We start from the raw sequence: 22,144 nt of genomic DNA, 5'->3' as shown, positions 1-22,144 counted from the left end.
TCTTGGATCATTGAGATATATTTCCAGCAAGTCCTCTTGGATTTCCAACTTTCTCCTCAGTCCTTTGGCCTTGCTGTGCTATCCTTCAGTTCACATCTTCCTTGTTCTTCCAGGGAACTGAGATAGAAATCACATGAATGTCCAGTCTTGTCTAGTCCAGTTGTAATCCATGACTAATCTTTGTCTTCTCCAGAGGACTGTCGGGATGAACTAAATAGTTCCTGATTTAAATCGGTCCAAAAAACAAACACACACACACACACACACTGTTTTCTATATTATTCACTGATAGAGTTACTGAGAACACACACCAACAGAGAAGCAACCACATCTACACTTTAAACAGTTGATCGACGATGGAACTGAATCTCAGACCAAAATGACTTATTAGAACGGGTGTTTTTTTACAGTGTGTGAGGGGAATGGAGGCCTGAGAACAGTGATGGGAGACACAAAGTAAGATGGGGAGTTGTAGGGGGAGGAGGGTGGGTAACAAGGCTGGGGGTGTTAACGAAGACTAATGAAGGCAGGAGTGCTGCTTAACCTGCACTCCATCGCTCTGTGAGGCCTCCAACCTCGAGGTGACGGAGGAAGAATACGTGTGTGCATGTGTGCGTGTATATGTGTGTGTGTGTGTGTGTACCCCCCACCTCCACCCCCACACACTGCGCTCCCACACTTCTGCTCCAGCTTCACAGTGTGACAGCGTCCTCTCCTCCTCACTGCCGCTGCCACTGGGACAAATCGCAGTGCCATCATGCGTCACGCTTAAATACAGCCCCCCTGCTCCTGAAACCACCCCTCACCCTCTTCTTTTCTCTGTTGCTCTGCACCCTGCACCCCCACCCCGCTCCTCAATCTGCCCCCATACACCTCCCGTCTTTCTGTAGTTGCCCTCTTTCCTACTGTTACAAAACAAATCTCTCCTCTGACAGCATAATTCACTGGGCCGGGCCAGAGGAGGCGGCGCAGGATGGACAGACCTCCTCAGCTGACCTCCGCCGAGGACCCGGCTGGTTGTTTCCCCACGTAACCCCAGCCTCCATTCAGCCGAGGGCCAGTAGAAAGAAAAAGAGGGGCGACTCGGAAGGATTCAAACCGGTGGCCCCTGTGTATGCCTGAGTGAATGCTGTTGAGCCTAATACCCACTAATCTGGTCATCAAATACCCCTGCTGCCACGACTGGAAATCTGTTTTTTTTTTTTCTTCCAGACAACCAGTGGGGCAGCGAGGGACGTCTGCCCAGCCGAAGAGATGGAGGGATAAAACGAAGGAAAGAAAGGGTGGTGGGAAACAGGAGGAAATGGAGGCACAAATGTAAAGGAGAATAACGACCAAAGAAAGAAGAGGTCATCTGAGGTGACCACAGTCTTTCCTCAAAGTACAAGCAGAATCCAAATGAGCGTTTATCAGTATGTCATTCTAACTACAGTTGCCCTCGATCAGCTTCTTGTCTCTCTGTCCCTCTGTATGTTTGTTTCATTTATCCTCCATGTGTGAATGATGAATTTTGCCTCTTGTGTGTTTGTGTAGTCCATTGGTATTCAACTTACAGACCATTATCAGTTTCTAATTCACAATGACAATAAATTGATTCACATAGGGACTTTTTTTGTTTGTTTATATCAGTTAATAGATGTTCAATAATATCCCTTGACTGTTGGAAGTTACTGGATTTGCCTCTCTTGCCTCCAGACGTCAAAAGGTTAACAATAAATCTGGGCAATTTAATGTAAAAATGGACAGATGATCTTAATTTTGCCACCTCATATCAATCCTAAACTAGTGTTTAATGTGCCAGATTAAAAATGCTATATACTGTACAAGATTGGTAATATCAGGCACCAAAGTCGTCTTATTCTGTCTCATCACGAGGCAGCTAGAATCACAAGATCATGCGAGAATCCATCTTGCCAGGCAGAATAGTAGTAGTAGTAGTTCAGACCAATCTTCATCCTATGAGGAACTACTTGCAACTACAGCATGTTACGGGCATGGTTTAACACTTGGTGTGTGTATTAAAAAGATCAGCGTAGATGTTGCTAACATGCTAACAAAGAAGAGTGGAGAATGACACTGAAGGCCTTTGTCGATGGAAAAGATGTTTTCACTCTTCTGACTAGCGAAGGGTTTGAGTTTGATAATATTATATGGTTTGTTGATCTGATCCATGTCCATCTGTGATAGATGGTGGGGGACAGACGGTTCAGTCACCTGGCCTGCATTTTTTGAAAGTGCATGCCCTTTTCAACGACATCTTCCCACATGGTTCTGTGTAATAAATCATGGCACAGCCGGGCATATAGGGCTATATAAAACTTGACTAATGCAAGGATTCGTCTCCATTAATACCTTTCCTTGTCTTGCTCCATAAATTAGGAGCTAGTCAGTAATTATTAGATATTAAAATGTTCTGTGCTGCATTAATGCATAAAAGAACAAGTGGCTCTGTAAAACAGCTTAGCAGGCAACTGAAAAGAAGTGTTTAACTGTCCTATCTGACCAAACTATGACCGTTGGGTGTGATCACAAACGTGCTTTGTTGCACCTGTAACCACACCCAACAGTGACGTTGTGTTGTATCGTCACACCCTGGTGCAGAAGAATGTGAAAGTTGTGTTGTACAAGTTGGATTTTACTAAAAGCTCCTTCTTTGGGTTGGTTTTATATTTTCAAAACTCATGAAACTCAAAACTCAGACAAACCTTCATTTAAGACTTGAGAACCATTTCACACTGAGGTAAAGTGGTTTGTTCATCGCCTTGAATTGTCCGGGAGTAGTGAGAATGTCAACAGTAAAAAGACAGTGACATCCTCACCTGGTTTGTCTAACTCAGACTGGTGAAGCCTCAAAGCAGCTTTTTTTTACAGAGAACAAAGACTGAATTTTATCTCTTATCATTGTAATCGTATTTAAGGATCTCCTAGTGACCAGTACGGACAGGACGAAACTCTTTATAAATGTACATCTGGTCATATGAGGATTGTTTTCAGACAAAAATGTGAGTCTATCCTTTAAATGACAATAAATACTATTAGTCATACTGGCTCGGTGTTGGCGTGCTTGGTGTCAGTGGTGGTGGGCATCACATCTACAGCTGCCCCCTGCATATTTGACAGACAGACTGTCTGACTGTGACGGCCATCTGTCAGCAGACACCCTGTTAGACAACAAGAGGCCCAGAGACTCCATGAGCCCAGGCGGAGCACAGGGCACGACTGGCACTGCCCATTCACAAATATCTTTTGGGAGGACAGATGGTGCTGAGTTTTCTCCTCATGTGTCTTTTCTTCCATCATCAACCATTCCTGCACTGCCTCCTCAGCGAGCTGGCACCTCCTTTGTGCCCCGACATTTCATCAAAGCTTCATTTAAAACAGCCCAAATGAAAAGGGAGGAGGCGTGAGGGAGCCCAGAGGCTTTCTGCAGGTACCAAACCATCCAGTGCAGATCCAGGCTCACTGGCCCAGGCACAAAAGGTTTCACATCTCTTCAGCTAAAACTGGCTCTGACCAGCTTCTCCCCTTAATCTTTGTTTCATGTCTCACCCCCCGAAAAGATTCAACCAAGCAGATCAGTGTCCTCTCTGGCACGCTGCGATAGTACTGTACGGGAGGAGGATAAGGAGCTGGAAAACCCTTTCCAATGTTCTTATGGTGACAAATCCTGATTCATCAGCACTGACTTCCTAAACCTCTTTAGCTCAGGACGTACTGGTGGGTCCAATGATACAAACACTTGTTGTGTGACCAGAAAACTGCAAAAACCAATTACATGTATTTTAAATTCCAGTGGAGATCGCAAAGTTTCCAAAGATACCAATAATGGTGGAAACAAGGAGAAGAAAAAACAAAGTCCAAAATCAAGTATGTCACCAAATCAAATAATCCATCTGCAAAACACACCTACTAAATATGGTGAGACTGTAAACTTTGAACCTTGAGTTTTAAGCCAACATAAGCAAGAAGAACCAAGAAGAAGGAAACTGGTCAAACTCCATCGGCCCCAGAACAATCACTGAATGGACCTTGTAGATTACTGCCTGTAAGTCTTAGTCCTCATTAAACATCTCAGCTCCTGAGTTGTTAGATTTGTACATATTCAGGTACTAAAATCCACTTATACAAGTAATTAATAAAGTAAAGTAGCTCATTAGTTCCTTTCTTCCTCATTTAAAGATTTTCTGGGATCACTTGAGGACAGCAGACACTAGTTCACATGGTGAACAGCAAACAATTGCTTATACACACCTCGCAGTTACAGAGAAACACAATCATTCATTTTGGAGTCGTGTTTGAGGTACCTGATAAATGTAAGTCCAATATTCACTCTCTTGTGGCTCTGTTTTTTGTTTCCAACAACTCCTGAGGGAAATATTTGTCTCTTAAGCTGCTAAATGCTCCACTATGTTAACCAGCTGGTCTCTAACTGTCTCTGTCTGCCGTTTGCAGCTGAGCAGATAGAGTACAGTGGCTTTTTAGACCTTTTTTCTCTGCTGTGTCCCAAAAGAACGCTATGAGAGATGTATGAGTCAACTAAACAGTAAAATTGCATCCAGACAGGTAAATAATGAGCTGAAAGGCAGAATAAAGTTGAGAGGAATGCAGATTCAGCTGACAATTTTGTTGTTTCAATGCTACAAGTGATGCATTTTTTTTATATTGTGATGTGATTTTGTATTACAGAAATACTGCTTATATCAACTTTTAAAGACATGTTGTCCTGTATTAGTGTTTACAAGCCATAACATCTGCTCTGCTCTTGGTTAAGTTATGGAGAAATGCATTTGTGTAGGACAGAAGGTAAGAGGTCTTCAAAGGTGCTAACACACCTGTACATTTGACTGAAGCAACATTTCCTGCAGTGTAAACTGATTTTTCTCTGTTGGTGGAAATGTCTTAGGAAGGTTCTGTCCACTATTATGAAAGAATCTGAATTTATGCTTAGTGGCTTATTAATATTTCACTGACCTTTAATTTGAGGACACTGTGGATTTTTTCCTTGCCATACTAGCTGCTTATTGAACCTGATATAATCCAAATATTTTTGGTACTCACTGAAATGTATCAAAAAGCGCCAAGTACTGAAAGCTGACATCAAATGCTTGCTTATATTCAGACTTTTAATCATTCTTGGATCAGACACTCTCTGATTTACATAATGATTTTTGCCAGTTTTCTGTATCTGAATGTGTTGCATGACTGCAACATCATCCAGTGTTAGTATTGAGACAGGTATCCTATTAGTATGTGTTTCCCACAGAATCCAGCAAACATAATTTCTGACATGTCAACACTTCAGATTTGAAATGAAGGAGCCAAACACAAGGAGCCAAACACAAGGAGCTGCTGCTGCTGCTGCTGCTGCTGCTGCTGCTCAAAAAGGTTCACCAGCTCCTGAAGAAGCTCCATCCCTGCTGGATGTTTCTCAGTTATTTTTTTAAACATGTGTCGCTTCATTTTTGCAGGTAGGGACAGTCACCACAGTCCAGACAGACACCATTTCAACCAGAAACAAGTCTCCAAAAACTGAAACTCGAAACTTTAAACATCACAAGTCTCTTCCTGATCAAACACATCCGGGCCTTTTACTTGAGTTAAATGTCTCCAGAGATTTAAACACTTCCATGTATAAAACGTGCTAGGATGGGCAATAAAATAGATAGATCTTTTTTGCAGTGACAGTATCTGTTTCTGAGAAGCAGTATGGGATTACTGCTGTTGTTGTTGCCAAATATGGAGCCTCTGACACCCTTAATAAGCCAGTCAGCCCACCGTGTCCAAACCTCTCTTTTCATGCTTGGTAGCTCCGGTTTGGAGCTGTGACGCCCTGTGCCCCTCAAACGTTTTAATCTGCGATCCAGCACTGATCATCAACAGACAACACGAGAGCTATCTCAGTCACACCAAGAAATATCAGTGTGGGTTTTAAAAACAATTTGAACTTTCCAAAGACGCACACGCTTTACGCGCCGTGGGTTCAATTCTGGAGATCAAATGAAGCAAAATGTGTCTAATTTTAACAAAGATACAAACACACAGAGCACTTGGAGACTTCTTCTGGTTTATGTTGGATAGAGCTCACTTCTCAGCTCACCTGAAGCTGTCGCGCAAACGCCTTCAAGTTGGCGCAGCAGGTTGAAAACCACAAGGTCATAAAATCTAAACATGTCAGAGCATTTAATGGTTTCAGTGTTATCTGGGGTCAAAGCATGAATGACAGCACGCCTTACCTTGTGGACAGATGAGGATGAAGTGTGCAGCCAGCAGAAACCAGCAGACTGTAGTCTCCATGTTGGGGGGTAAAAAAAGCTCGCAGATGGGGTAAATATACGAATCGGTGATTTTTGGGGAGCAGGTCCCGGTCAGCCCACAGCACTCACAGCTCCATGCTGCTCCGCTGCTGCCTGCCGGTCGGTCGGTTGTGGTCTTGCTGCCGTATATGTGTGGTAAGGATCCCGGTGCCGGTGCGCAGCTCCGCTCCGTTCGCTCTCCTCCACACCGACTGACTGAAGAGGAGCCGTCAGACTGAGGCTGTGCACCGCCCACAGCCCGCAGCCACACCGGTCTCACTTCCTCCACACACCAACCACGACTGACATTACTGTGATAAACACACAGACGGTAATTACATGTTTATAGTTTTGCTTATATAGGTAATTCACTCATTCTTGTTTATTGGCAGGACAGACTGGATACATCGCGAGAACAGAGCCAATGTTAAACATTATGAAAAAGTTAAAGGGGAAAGAGGAGATAAATTAAGGAGGAAGAGACAATGAAGAGAATGGAAGCATCGAAAAAGAAAAAAACTGAAAAAAAGAATATGAAATTTGAAGATGGATAAAATTATTAAAAAGAAAATATGATGATGAGTAAGAAAATGAAAGGGGGCAGTTGGAAAGAAGGTAAACGAGGAATGAATGAAAATAGAAAAAGGAAGGGTGGAAACATCTGGACTACAAATTTATAGTAATCTGCAGCGCTCGATCAACCATCCACACCCTGGGGCAAAACGTGAGCTGTGGGCCCCTCATGAGCCCCATGTTTGGAACTATAACCGAAATATTAAAGCAGCTATAATAAATATTTTATTATAATAATAATGTATAAAATGACAATGTGATGATGTGAATGGTGACTTTGAGTCTCTGAGTGGATTATTTATCTTCTGCTTCGTAAAACAGATGTATGGGTTTCAGAGTGGAAATAACAGAGGTATCATTTATCTGATTACAAGTCAGTAATCATATAACATATAATCACATAAAAATGATTTAAAACCGGTTGTTTTAAAGTAGAAAACTTACACAGTTGCTTTATGTTGCTTTATGACATGCCAGATATTACTACATCATGTATTTCCCCAAAAGCTCCAAAAAAGAAGTCACACCCATAATTCACAGGGTCACAAGGTTAGTTAATAAGGTGGACACAAAACAAAAACAACAGAAAAATAAATGAGTGAGTAATGCTTCAAAATGCTTTTCACAACAGTCATTAATAACTCAAAACGTCATCTGCAGCCTGTAAATTTCAGCTGTATTTTGTCCTTGCAGCATCATCGGAGTTCAAAATCTGAGGACATCATTGGCTGCTCTGACTCCTTTATCAGAGTTTCTGAGAGTAAGGCGCAGCAGGATGCAGACCACAGGGAGTCATTAACACAACGTAAAGAAGTAATTGAGTGAAACGGCTGAGAGGAGTGTCTTTTTGTTTTTAAGTGTGTGTGGTGGAGTTCACAGGGCCACTGACCTCCTGACCCCTGAGAGACACTTCCACCGCACACTGAAATGGAGACCAAAACATCAGCATTGACCCAGAAATCGCAATTCACTCTGGGAATGTGGGACAAGTGTCTGTGAGTGTGTGTGGTTCATTTTTATATACGAGTGAGAAAATGTTGCTTGGGATCTTTTCATTTGAGTTGTTCTGAAAGTAGTTCAGAATTTAGAAAAATTCTTTTGTTCTGTTTGCTTCAGTAAAGAAGATGAGGATAAGTTTCATCTCTGTGTGTCCAATGCAGACTAGGCTTGAGCTTGGTGTGTTATGCTGGACAGACTCGGTCACAAGGTACCCGGTCCCTAAAGCATACCCTGCTTTATTGTCTATTTTAGCCTAAATGGGACCAACATTTACTAAATGAACATCATGCTGTGTGGAAGACTCAAATCTAGAGACTGAGACCATAAATTTATGAGGAAACTGTTTACTGAGGTACTAAATCCAGTGAGAAGTAGAGTAATTTCTCCATACTACTCTATACAACCAGACCTTATTGTTGCAGCCAATGGAGGTGCCACCTGCTGGCCATTAAAAAAATGCAGATTTAACATCGTTCCACACTGGCTGCCCATATCAGCTCAGTGACCTGAGCACTTAATTTGACCTTATTCTGAAGCTCGAGGCATGACGTCATTGGAGGAGCAGCTGCATGTGGTGAGGCACTAATGTGCAGAAAGATGCAAACCCGTTTGAGGGACATAGGGGCCAAATATTTTATCATCTAGGGCGGCATGTATGGCTCTGCATTATGTTTTCTCCAGTCTAGAGGGCTTAACTAAAGGGTCATCTTAACCACAGGTGGGACAGGTGAAAATATATACATATATATATTTTTTTTAAATGTGTAAACGTTCCATTAACATAATTCTGGAAGACATATAAAAATCAGGATTATAAAGACACACTTGCAGGTATGCAGAAAAATGGGATGGGGACGATTCAGCTTTGATCTGTGGATAAGTGGATAAAAGTTCTTATCCAAGTAAAAGTATGAAGATTTTCCTACACATATAGAAATAAGATACAAGCCAACCTGTCTTATCAAACAGAAGACCAACATTTCTTGATGATTATGCACTGAGCGCTGCTCTCTGTTCTCTGATTTTGGGACCGATCCTCCATCTTGCACATCTGATTCAGTCACATGTTGAACTGTCTGCAGATGTTGTACTCCACTTTGTTAACTCTTACTATTTCATGCTACTTTATACATCTACTCTACAACATCTCAGATGTTAATATTAAACTTTTTACTCAACTACATTTATTTTACATATATGCTTAATAGTAACTTTACACATTAGGATTCTGCAAAGAAGTGTCTTGTTGGGGCTGTTTGTCGTGTTTCAGATGTCTATGAGTTGTTTTCACTTCCATCAAACTTCTCAGACAGGACTATTTTGAACTGAATTTTCTTCTCCCATAAATAACCTCATGACCCCTCAGATTCATCCCTGGAGGGATCCATTCAACTACTTGACAGCATATTAAGTTGTTAAAACTAAAATAGTATTACAACTATAATATGTACTAGTATTACTTTGGCTAAAGTATCTGAATACATCATCCACCACTGACTTCCACACAGTGGCCTTTTTAGCATGACTGCACAGAGCTGAAAAATTAACCCAGTGCTGCATTTCCAGGTGAAACTATATTAGTTGCATGGTGGTGTTAATGTGGTTTATGGAGGTCTTTGGAGAAACATACAGGTGCTCAACAAACAACACACGTTGACTGAAGCTAGAAATTCTCTGCTCCTGCAGGTACTTCTGTCACGTGAGAGCAGGTTTTGGTGAGATTTCCCAGGAAAAATTCATTTCCGGGGAGTTAATCTGGCCTCGGCCACCAGGGAGAGTTTTCAGACCTGTCTGAAGTGCATTACAAGATGATGACAACATTCTTCGCCTTGACTTAATGTTGACTGTGATGGATTATCTCTGTCTCTGCATGTTGATTTTCATGGAAATGACCTGAAAATGACAGCCTGCCTTGAAGGATTTTTCCTTTTCAGCCAGCCATCATCAACCAGAGAGCTGATGAGAAACATTTTATTTCAGGAAATCTTCACCTGCTGTTTGTGATTTTTCTCCTTGGTTTTGATTTTCAGCTCATCACAGCTTCGTTCTTTCTTCTCAGTCATTTATGATGCAAATTCGCTGTGTTATTGTTTTTCCTCACAGGCCGAGCCCTAACAAACCCTTAAGTAAAGTTTCCCTCAGCTCAGTTTCAACCACTGGCTCAGATTTTTTAACCTCACAATAAACGACCACACCACCCCCTTCTTTATCTAAGCGAATATATTTGCATAATTTACTCTGGATTATCTTTAATTTATGCAGAAACTGCTTTCCACTTGTTAGGTTGAATGTTTCCAAGGGGGCTAATAAAATTAGTTGTACTCCCACAGAGCACCCATTCAGGGATTTTTGGGGAGCTTTTGGACTGTTTTCCATGACTTTCCTACAAACCGCACTCAGACTGAGAGTGATTTTTCCCTCCAACATGAGCCTATGACCTGAGGTGATCTTTAGAGGAAAACTAACAGGTCAGAAAGTGAGTCAAATTTTATTTTCTCTATCGCCTATTTACTGTGTGACTCATTCAATAGAGCCGTTTCTCACGGTGCCCGGCCCACATGATCAAACAGAAGGAAGCAGAGCAAAGAATATTTCCAGGACAAAGAAAAGCTGCTCAGAAGAGGCAGAAAATGGTTTGAGGAAAACAGAAGATAATTCTGTTCATATTATTGATCCTGCAGGGCGAGTATGTGGTGAAGGAGCATTTTTGATGGGAGTGCTGCAGGTCTGAATCCTGCAAGGAGCAGGTGTTTACAGCCCAATACCGTAATGAAACCAAACTAACTGAACTGCTGAAATGTAGTACTACAGGACAAGCATCCAGTTATATGAATGATTCATTTTTCCAGATAGCTAATCAAGCAATGTTGGAATGGGCAATGATGTTAGGAGATAAATCAAACAATACATTGGCAATTTCGTGATACCCCTGAAGATGTGGTTTTTGAGCGATCTGGAAATAAAAAGTCCTCTCCTCTGTGTGTTTTGTGTCCATGTCCATGAGCACATTCAGCCTTGTTCCTGTTCTGGTACCCTCACCATGGGGAAATAAAATTATTCACAACAAACAAACTCAGAAATCAGCATTGAATAAATTGTGGTTTGAAAGGGAATTTTAGACTGATGTATTAGAGAAAACATCCAAGGGACCAGCAGCTGCTGAATTAATTTTCAAACTTCCAAGTTAGTGAAATATGTTTTAATGGTAACTGTCCATTATAAACATCCACCACAGTTTACAGACCCACTTCCTGCCTCAATTTTGACTTGCCATAGTCTACGTCTTCAGTGAGGGATTATTATCAGCATTCCAGGTGTGTGCATTTCCAGTTTGACCGCCAAATAAAGTGCCTCAGATATCTAGATGAATGATGATGTTGGTTCCATCCTGACTGGTCATCTAACTGTACTAATTTCTAGACCTAGAACTTTGTGAGAACAAAATTATTATCGTGTGTTGTACAGAACTACATAAATAAAACATAAGTTGTAAATAAACAGCAGTTATGACCTATTTGACTTATTTTTCATGTAGGTATCAGTATAACAGTTGGTCCTCAGGTTAACAGGACAAATCACAGATTACATCACAAATCTTTGTTTCAATGCTACTGGAAGAAATGAAGTGATCAGTTTCCTTTTACAGTCACAGAAAAAGCTGCAGCAAACATCCCTTTCAGATCCGCAGACAGGTTCCACCCTCGGATGATGTTTCGTGGGAAAAAGCAGCAGCCATTGAAATGAATGGACAACAACAAATCCCCAGAGGGAAGGTTCCCAGGGCGTTTTTTCAGGACATCAGATAAGCACATTCAGTTTTTATTGTTGATGTGTTTTTAACCTTTTATTTCTACAGGCTTGTCTTCATCTCTGCCCTCCTTCAAGTTAATGCAGGTCAACATATTCACACATGCAAGCGAACACCAAGTTTACCAGTTTCCTGTGCTCTTGAATGCATGTATTTAAATATTAAAATATATTTGACCTAATGTTTACATTATAGTTTTATATTTTGCTAAATATACTTTTATACTATATTACCAAATACTCACAAAACAAGGGGGAAAAAGTAGAATACTAGAACACTATGTCTGCATAACAAGTGATCTATCTCACAATGTTAACCAAAGGTAAAAAAATAATAATAAATGATTTGTGTATTTTCCCTGTGTTTTGGATCCACTAATCCACATAATTAAAATAATTTAAGGGGAGTTAAGTTAAATAAAATTTAAACCCCTTCACCAAGTTTCATAAAAAATCAGGCTGCTAGTTTTTCTGTAATCCTGCTGACAGACACAAAACAGAAACAGAAAACATACCTTCCTTTGCTAAGGTAATGAGAATAAAAGAAAGAAAATTAAAACAAACACAAGAAAAAAAGACAAAAAACAAGACAAAGGAAAAGGAGCAAAGCAGAAAATAAAGACAGGGAAAAAAGAAGAAAAGGAAAAGGAAAAAAGAACAAGAAAAGAAAGCAAAGGAAAGAAATAATAGTATTCATGTTGCTACGAGAGCTACTTTCTACTTTTAAATAAATATCTGATATCAAAATAAATATTATTTTGTAATTTGGTTTGAAGTGACTCTTTAAATGCAGCAGTGGAGCTGAATATGTTGTGAGACTGAAGATAATCTCCCCCCTCTGTCAATACATGGATTGAGGTAATGAGGTCGAGTCACACAGAACAGACAGGGTGTCATTAAACCCCCCCTCCTCTCTCCCTTACCACCCCCCTGCTACCACACTCACTGTATGACCCACTCCCTGACAGAGAGGTCAGAGGTCGGGCTCTGGAGCTGGTAACAGTCAGGAGACAGGTTCAAAGCCCTCTGGGGATCCTCATCGAACCCACATGTTGTTTCTGTCACGTCACAAAGTGTTGGTCCGATCCATCGATCATACTGGTCAAGTTCACAACGGAGCACGCTCAGAGTGATGGATCACATGAGCTCACATCAAATATATGAAGAAGTGGAGCAACAGGAGCTCCAGAAGATACAGAACATCACCTGCTGTTACACAGATTTGTAGTGAACAAATAAACTTGAAACTTAATATTTATGTTTGTGCTACAATTTATAAGGTGTGGCCAAAATTTGAGTTCAAAAGATGAACCAAAATTATCCACAGAATGTGAAGAAGTGACAGTTCTGACATTATGTCAAAGACATCATCTGTGTGTTGTCTTGCAAAGATATCTACTGAATGCTAACCAGCTACGTCGACTCATCCTGTCCCATAGTACCACTTTGTACCATAAGAGGTAATACTTTGTCAGTAAAGCTCACACATCCTCCAGATGAAACTACAAAGGAGGCCCCCTTGTAGTTTCATCTGGAAGATGTTTGTGAGCGAGTTCACACCCGACACAAGCTCTCTAAGCTTTTTTATTCTAATAAATAAACAAAATACACCAATACAATGTCAATGCTAATTGCATTTTGTCTTAGACTGGGACAAAAATGCAATTCCAAGACAAGACCAAGACCTTCGAAAAGTGGCCTTGAGATCGATTACGTCACTGAAACCTGTTTTAGACTAAACAGAGAAACACATACAGTAATTAGATGTTTAATTAAGGTGGAAATGCCTGTTGTGGCAAATCAAGGAGACCAGACAAGCACTTTGTAACATCCGTATGAATGTGACTCCTTCTGTTAACTCTGCATGTTTACTTTCTGCCGAGGTCTTGTTGATTTAGGTGATGGGAACCGGCCGCTTCACGCTCCCTCCGACTTTGATGTTTCCATTGCCATTGTTGGGTCGGTTCTGAATCGCAGCCGGCTGGTTGGTTGGTTGGTTGGTTGGCAGCCATTGAATCTTTAGGAAGATTAACTGTTATTACCGGCGTCTTTGTGCGTTCAGACTGCTCTCTGCATACCAGCAGAGAAACAAAACGCTCCTCTCCAGCCTCTCCAGTGGAGGAGGCTTCAGAAAACAGCATGTCTGATTCACTTTTATCTGCACACTGACGAGAGTATAAGAGCACTAAGTGGTCTCTCAACTGACAACAAGTTCCTTTTTAGGAGAGAAGAGGTCCGATATGCACTGTATTAGCCCCGACCACTATACGCACACACTCGCACACATGCACACAATGGAAAAACGTTCTATTCTGGGACAGCCTGGGTCACAGATCACCTTAATAAAGAGGCAGGAATGTGTTAAGGCATTTCTGTGTTCACTTTAACTATACGATCTCTGACTCTCCTCATACAGTCTCCTGCAGCACTAATGAGCTTTGCATTCAGCCGTTCATTCATGAAGTCCTGTTTGTATTTGAAACACATGGTGAGTTACACGCTGCCAACACACGTGACCTCTGACCCTCCACTGCACTCCACAACACACCGTCATGAATGTTGTGTTTAATCCGTTTGTGCTTCAGGAAGAGAAACTGCAGCAGCTTGAAGTTATTTTGTCAGTTTGCAAACAGCTTAAATCAAGAGTGAGTGTTGAGTGTTAAAGGCCCAGTGTTTCTAATTTAGAGGGCTCTATTAACAGAACATGTCAGAAATTAAATATAGTATTTAGAGCTATGTTTTCATTGGTGTATGATCAAAAATCTAAAAAGAGTTGTCATGGTTTTGTTACCTTAGAATGGACCTTTTATATCTACGGATGCTGCGGGTCCTCTTCCACAGAGTCCGCCATGTTGAACGTCCATGTTTCTACAGAAGCCCAGTTATCACAGGCGGTGTTACACACAGGACCTTTTATCTAACCCAGTAGTATCTTTTCTAACAATTCCCACCATAAGCAACCACAACATTACAACCTTCATGAAGGGAGGATTTACTGTTCTATTAGCATTAGCTAGGTGTCCCTAATGAGTATAATGTTTTTGGTTGACTTTGGTTCTTGTCATTAAAGAAGAGATGAAAACAATAGATCTATGTGGAACAATCCATGAAACAAACAGAAATCTCATATTTCTATAATGATTAGCATATTGTTCTTAATAATCATAATTCCAATAGTTCATGAACTCTGAAGGTTCATGCAACAATAATGGATTGAAACACAAATTAATCAGCATTTTCTTTGTTTCCAATGTTTTGGAAACTTGGTTTGTGAAATCTAAATACTGTCAAAACACAGATCTGCTGTAGTATGTGGAGTAACATCAGCATATCTTTAATGGTGACCTCATGCTGTGCTTTTCATGGCTTTACAGTGTTTACAGGACGTCAGCATTACACACATATTATGTTGGAGAGGACTAATTCATTCCCAATTATTGGTGACATCTATAATGAATTTATGAACTGCATGCATTAACTGATAATGAAACTTTTCTGTGTGAAATTGTTTCGTGATTTCCAACTTTCTGTCCATAATTAGTCTTTAGGAATTGTTCCTGCAATCATTTTAATCTATTCAAAGCGTCAGTCATGAAATGGATAGCTCAGGTTATTTAAAGTGGGGTTAGATGAGGTGCTTATCCACAGTAGACAGTGGTCAGCACACCCCCAGTTTGCAAGAGCAGACAGGAGGACCAGCATGGAAGCTAAACAATGTAGTGCTTAGCTTGTGGATGGGGTAATAATAACAAAAAGTATTGTGACTGCCAGAAAAGTCACATCAGTTTAAATGCATGCTATATTTAAAACATCTCACCAACAGGAAACTGAGCCAGTTATATCGTTCTCTCCAGAGTGACAGAAAAAGTTGTTTTACCTTACAGAATATGGGAGTTGCCGAAAACACTGAAAAGTCCCTCAATAACTAATAACTAATTAAATGAGACAGTGGTGTACCAGCAACTTCTTTTTTTTTTTGTCAATGAAGTCTGGTGAAGAGACCAAAGATTGATATAAATGTTTCAGTTTCCTGTTGGAAAGGCCTGTCTGAAGCCAATGTAAAGAGGTGAAAATAAAGTGATATTGTTTCTAGGTGGACATTTTTTAGGTGGCTAAAATATATTTTGTTGCTGCCCCAGTCCACAGAGTTGAATTGGTTAGCTTTCATGCTTTTGGTATTTTAGGTATTACACTAATACACTGGCTATGGAGTCGTACCTCATATACTTGAATTATCCTTTTAAACCCCTTTAAACCCATCCACTCTGCTCATCATATCATTTTGAAAACTACAACGTATGGTCACATGAAGAGGATATAAGAACAGTTTAGAGGTGTGTGCGATCATAGTCAAACTCTATCTGCTCCACTTCTGTTTGCCAAACATTTGCTTACTGCATCCACAAACCTTCTAAAGCTAATTAGAATTGATCTCTGCTAGTTTCTGTGTGTGACACAGAAACCTGTTTTACTGCGGACTGCTCACTTCACTTTCCATTACCCTCTGTCTGTTTTCTGTCAAGTCGTTTTTTAGATGTCAGGGTTTAAAATGAGTCATGTAGGTGCAGAATTGAAGTTTACCTTGACCTCTGACGACTCCCAACTCGGCAGAAATGATAAAACTGTGCTAGGCTGAGACCAGTAAATTAAATACTGACTATTGGTCAAATGTCCTCAACCTTTTTCAACTTTTCATTTGTAAAGAAAGGTTTTCCCATTCACTTCAATACAGGCAGAGTTTCACCAGGTTGGTTTCATTTAACAACAATTATTCACTAACCCTAACCAAGGAGTTCTTGATGATGTGGAAAGTTCCCTGGCCTTAAATAAGTACTAATTTTAACTCAAAGTATAATCTTTTATGACATGGGCATGACAACACAACACTAAACAATCCCCTGACAAATGTGCCATTTGGTCTGTTTACCAGGACTAAGAAAGTGAAAGTGAAAGTGAACACACACGTCCACTGAACCAGAAAGAAACTGGTACAGATAACTGCAATGTAACAAGTTTTGTCTTCCAGATTAATTTAGGAAATATGGTTAAACTGTGGGAAGGTATTAGTCTTCAAAAGTCTGACAGGATAAGGGCACAGTAAAGATCTGAAACCAGCTTTAATCACACAGCCTCATCCAGCATGATAAGATGGTAACACCCAAAGGTGTAGCTTCCATGCTTCCATTACTGTTTGTAATATGTGTTTAAATGCTGTAGTTTGACTTATATGCAGTTTGTCTCTTGGCCAGCAGGGGGAGATTGTACGTACTTTTGTCCTCAGTGTGACAGATTCGGTTGTAAACGAGGCATGCATTCCTCCCAAACAGAACGATTTTTCAAAGCGGTGTTGGCTTTTTCTGAATAAGCCTTCCCACTGGTCCAAAAGGAGCCATTTGCTGGCGACTCCGAGTACAACAGAGCCACCTGACAGAGCCGGCAGCCAGCAGAAATTCACCTCAATGCCTTCAGAAAGCTGCTTTATGTGTCCTGCCTGCAACCGAGGGTGGAGAGAGGAGAAAGGCCTTAAAGAAAAAGAGTCTGCAAAGTGCAACTCCGAGGTCTAACTCTGAGTTTCCAAGCAACATGCTCTGTGAGATGAGACTGTGAGTTCGGTCACAGATCTGCTTTTTCAATTCAGTGTTATATTATTGTCTTTTTTATGAACACACAAAGTTTGGTTTTACTAGATAAATACCAGGATGTTTTTTTTTGTTTTTGTTTTTATTGCTCATGTTCCTTTAAGTGTTTATAATTCCCTAAAACCCACATCCAACCCCACACACATTTCTTTCTTAATGAATTTCAAACAGCAGCATTTGCAGAAGCATGTGTTGTTTTTTCACTGTAATCTCTCTCTCTGCCTCAGACCTGTAGAATCTTAAACCTCACAACGCCCCCATTCTCCCCTCCCAAGAAAAAGAAACAAGACAAAAGCATGAATGCATAATTAATATAGTGAAGCTGCATTTTTAATTGTTGCTGGTCTTCAAAGTTGCCCAGTGGCATTGTCTCTTGGTTCGGGCCGGCTGCTTCCGATGGCAGAGTTTTATTCAGGTCTTTTTAGGGCTCGAGCGCTGCAGAAGCACCAGCAGACAACAGCTCCAAGCTCCCCTCTTTTCTCAGGGTGTCTGCCCGCACAATGGACTTCCTTAGCCTGCACACAAAAGAGGCTGGCTCATGAAAAAACACCCAAATTCAATGGCATTCCTATCCACAATGCACTCTGAGAATATGTGCTTGTCCCTCTCCTTCTCCCTCTCTTCACTTTCAGCGTTGGGTGATGGATTTGGATCATGTGTAAGGATCAGGAAGTGAAATATTCCTGCGTCAAAATGAAACAAATCATGTAAAAGTGAGAAAAGAGACACGTAAAAAGAAACAAGACTAAGAGTCTACAGCTCTGAGGTACTCAATGTTGGGTCAGATTTACTTTCCATGTCATTGTCATTTACTGGAGTTACTTCAAAATCACACATTGAAAATATTGCAATGGCAATGCCAACATGCAGATATTGAGCAGATGTAATGTTGTTCACCGCCTTCGTTTAGCATGTTAGTATGCTAATATCTGTAACTTAGCTCTGAACAGTTGGTGACTGTTGATGGTAATATTGTTAGTTTTTTTTAAGTTGGACAAATTGGAGATTTTGAAAGGATTTTGACCCGATAGCACTGGAAAAAAAGTTATGGGATCATCAAAGTTATTACAATTCATCCTAAATGTGAATATGTGAATGTATAAGCCAATTTCATTCCAGTCCACTCAACATTCAGACATTTCACTGAAAACTACAAACCTCAGGCCCTAGTGGAAGTCAGTGATCACCTGTAACAAGTCAGTAGGAAACATTGTCAGAGAACCATGAATCCCTGTAGTTTGGGAGATATTTCAGTCTGAACAACAGTGTTCGATGGACAGACTAACAGAGATATTGACCAGTATTTAGTCTTAAAGGTACAGAAAACATGTTATGTTTGTGTTGTCTTTCACTCTCAGATACTCACAGAGATATACAGGTCCAGAGAGGAAACACTGCTCCACCTGGGGGCCACTTTTGATGTGTGATAAGTGCTGACTGAAGATGGGTTAGGAGTCTTGGACTGTTATAGCAGAAATAAATTGCATGGTTTTAACCATATAACTTCCACAGCATAAAAGAGAACTGATTCAATATTATTGTTATTGTAGAAGTTATTGCAGGAGGGGTGGTTGTTTTTTGGGTTGAATGTAGTGAAGCTATGGCAGGTTATTTTCAATTTTAATTTAATCTTGTTCAAACAGTTTATGCCTGTGAAACTCCTCTGTTACCTTTACATTAATGAGCACCATGTTATTTTCATAATATCATAGTAACCTATGATACATGGATTTGTTGATTTCACAGTCTTTCCAATTTTATTTGAAAGTCTAATATGTTCTACATTTAAATAGGAAAATGTGGTTCTAAATCAAGTTTTCTTGTAACTTTAACTTTTAAAGTAATCCACTGATTTAGCACTGTTCTTCTCGAACAGTTTAAACAGCGTTTATTAAAAAAGTTTTAAAGTATTAAAAATCATTTCAACCAGAGATCTTTTGGGGGAGTTGTTCCACCATTGCCAGGGGCGCATTGAGCACCGTTGGCACGCTGGCAGGCAGCTTACCATCCTGAGGCTGCTGGGAGCCACAAAGGGCCACGACGGAGGGAGAGTCGAGCCGAGTGAACATCACCAACACCCGCAGCCTAATCCTCCTGCCCTGTACATCTGCGCGGGGCTGGTTTCAAAAGCCAGACCCCCTTTTTTTTTCTCTGAAATCCCCCCTCCTCCCCATCATGCACCACCTCTTTTCTTTTCTCTCACTGTTCTGCAGCAGGAGAAAAGACAGGCTTTTGTAGTGGCCCATAGTGTCACACGGACACAAGACCTGAGGCTGCCAGTCGTCAAATGGAAGCTCTCTCTGGGCTTTTCACAGTGCTCACTTTGCTCATGTCGACTTGGGGAACGAGGGGGAAACTCTTATTTTAGCACGTGAAAAGGCTCCAGACGGGGACACGAAGGCAGGCTCTTCACATTGGACACAATTGACTTTGAAAGCCAGCGTTTCTCTGAGAGTAGTAGGGAGTGTTTGCCGGGATGTTGGCATCATGTTTTAATTGAATTTGACTGTCAGCAGGTCTCAAAGGGGCCCAAACAAGCTTATTATGAAAACGCTCCTCTAGGATCCTGTTGAAGTAAACCAGGGACAAACATGAAAAAGAAAGGTCAAATGGCTTTTACACACTGCTGCAAACACTCATTCAAACTTTTACACAAATGAACTGTAAATAAACAAATTATTTGAAAAACTGTGAAAGAAAGCAGGTTTATAAAGAGTCTTTTTGAGTCCAAATTTGTCAGAAAAACAATATTTATGCAAACTGATATCTATGGTGGAGTACATAGGGCCTATGTTGGGGGAGGGGCATATTTTAATTAATATTGAAACATAAAAAATTTAAATATAAAAAAAATTAAAAACATAATAACATACTATAATTTGTTAAAACATGCACATGCATTCCGGTCTTGAAGCAACATATTTTCTAACACACTGTTTGTCTGTCTCAAACCATGTAAACCATGTACTACCTCATGCATACATAAAAGACATAAGATAAAAAAAATATTAATTTTAAAAAGGTTTTCTCCACATACCACTAGAGAGAGCTCTTGTTCCACCAGTGGTGCATGAGCCACAGTTTGAGAAGCAGTGTTCTATTGCAATTTATATTTTTTCAAAAAAAAAATAAAAATTAGAATTCTTGTTTCTGTTGAAAAATTACAACTTTATTGACAAAATCTTGTGATTAATTCTAAAAATCACATTTTTTCTTCAAACGATGACCCTGATACTCTGTTTTAGTAATTAGTAAAGTGTTTTCAAGCATTAAACTTGCAGACATAAAATGCCAAACAGTTCTCACCAGCTCTATAGAGCTTTAAAATGGCTTTCAGCTCATTGTTTTGTTTTCAAGCCTGCAACTTTAATATGTGAGTTCACTCTCCCCACTCTAAACATGATTTCAAGCAACAGCAGGTGTCTTGGGGTTGTGGAAAAGTTCTGAACACAACACTGATATCATCAGCTTTTAAGTTCTATGGTAAATCATTACTTATTTACAAATCCTGTAGTTAAGGAGGAACACTGTCATTCTTAAATCCAGTATGTCAACCAACTATCTCTAACTATGTGTCTGTTGTGTACAGTGGGATCTCCTCAAAGTACTTGCTTACTTATTTTTTAGGACAAATCTATTGAACATTTTAAAAGAAGACAGGAAAAAGTTGACAAAATTAGACATTAAAGATAAATAAAAAGTCTATACTACATGTTTTATTCCATTCCTCCAAATATCCACTTTTGAATATCATCCTTCCTGATGTCAGACTGTCAGTGACTCAAAGAGATCAGAACAGTTCATTATAACAAAAACAAAACCTCCATAGATGGTCAACATTAAGAGTGTTATCCAAGATAATCTATTTGAATAATACATGTAATTTGATGCTTTTGTTATGTTTAGTTACGTTTGAGAAGGTGATATGAACACTAAACCAGCGTTTATAAAATAAATGACAGCTGAGGACGCCCTCTGGTGGAGTTTATAAGAAACATCAGTAACTCATCAATAGCCAGTCTGATGTTGAAACAAATTACATGAATGCAGGAGTAAAAATAACCTTTTAACCTTCTGCTCTTTTAATTATCAAAGCTGGACATTTCCATAATCATGCATGAAAATAAAAGTGATCATAATAAATTCTCTGTTTTTTCCTAGACACATTGTAGAGTTTCTAGTGGTAGAAAGTAATTAAGACTGACTACTTGTCTAACTGAGGAACTTTTTCAAAGATACAGAATTTTAATTTTAAATTACCTTTCCTGGCACTTGGCTCCTCTCCACACCTGTCTGTCATCTTCTTATCAAACCACAGTTCAAGAACAGCAGCTCTCCTGTCAGTCTTCTGTCGACTCAGTGGTAATGTGACTTGGCCGCATTTATTGTGTCCATTCTTCAGTCCCAGAGTGCCTTCAATCGTCAAAAATATTACCTTCTATGTCCTTTCTTAAACACGTTTCCTTTACCTCAATGGCAAATGTCATGCCTCATGAGGTCAAGGAAAGAAGTGAAGGAGAAATCATAAAGACTTAAGGAAGAAACATGTGCAGTGCTCAGAGAATCTGATTGCGCTTGCACACTAGGATACGTAATTACAACAACATGTTATCCACTACAATGTTCACAAGATAGACTACAAAACGAGTGTCTGATATATGTGGTATTTTATGCAGGATATATGATCATTGATGACACAGTGAAAAATATGACTACATTATATTTCATTGAGTTCAGATTTAAAATAAAAAGCATATTGGAAAGTTATGGCAAAAGATGGATCCTTAATAGTTTGAAATTCTTTTTTTTTCCCACCTATAATATGTTCAGTAA

The 22,144-nt window shown here is 40.0% G+C and overlaps 1 protein-coding gene and 1 long non-coding RNA gene across 10 annotated transcripts in view; both read right to left on the bottom strand.

Moving 5' to 3' along the window:
- Positions 1 to 6,628, bottom strand: part of ptprz1a (protein tyrosine phosphatase receptor type Z1a) — an 82,781-nt gene extending 76,153 nt beyond the window's left edge. Inside the window, exon 1 of one of the 5 annotated variants that reach the window (XM_019267647.2) lies at positions 6,234 to 6,628. In XM_019267647.2, the coding sequence (XP_019123192.2) occupies positions 6,234 to 6,294 (61 nt within the window). In that variant the 5' untranslated portion in view covers positions 6,295 to 6,628. The remainder of the gene's footprint in view (positions 1 to 6,233) is intronic. The other 4 variants (XM_019267650.2, XM_019267651.2, XM_019267652.2 and 1 more) reach the window with 4 other exon arrangements.
- An 11,018-nt stretch (positions 6,629 to 17,646) lies between these two features.
- Positions 17,647 to 21,712, bottom strand: LOC113744232 (uncharacterized). Of its 5 annotated transcripts, none has more exons than XR_003461374.1 (4): positions 21,572 to 21,712; positions 18,678 to 18,773; positions 18,470 to 18,498; positions 17,647 to 17,994 (listed from the first exon to the last, which is right to left on the bottom strand). It is a non-coding gene; the product is annotated as an uncharacterized LOC113744232 (long non-coding RNA). The 5 variants fall into 5 exon arrangements; XR_003461375.1 differs by lacking the exon at positions 21,572 to 21,712 and adding an exon at positions 19,634 to 19,873; XR_003461376.1 differs by lacking the exon at positions 21,572 to 21,712 and adding an exon at positions 19,317 to 19,421.
- Between the last annotated feature and the right edge of the window lie 432 nt (positions 21,713 to 22,144).

This window comes from Larimichthys crocea, chromosome XXI (genome assembly GCF_000972845.2).
Source record: "Larimichthys crocea isolate SSNF chromosome XXI, L_crocea_2.0, whole genome shotgun sequence".
Lineage (NCBI taxonomy): Eukaryota > Metazoa > Chordata > Actinopteri > Sciaenidae > Larimichthys > Larimichthys crocea.
The sequence above is the reverse complement of the archived record's forward strand: the minus strand, read 5'-3'. Positions and strand labels throughout refer to the sequence as shown.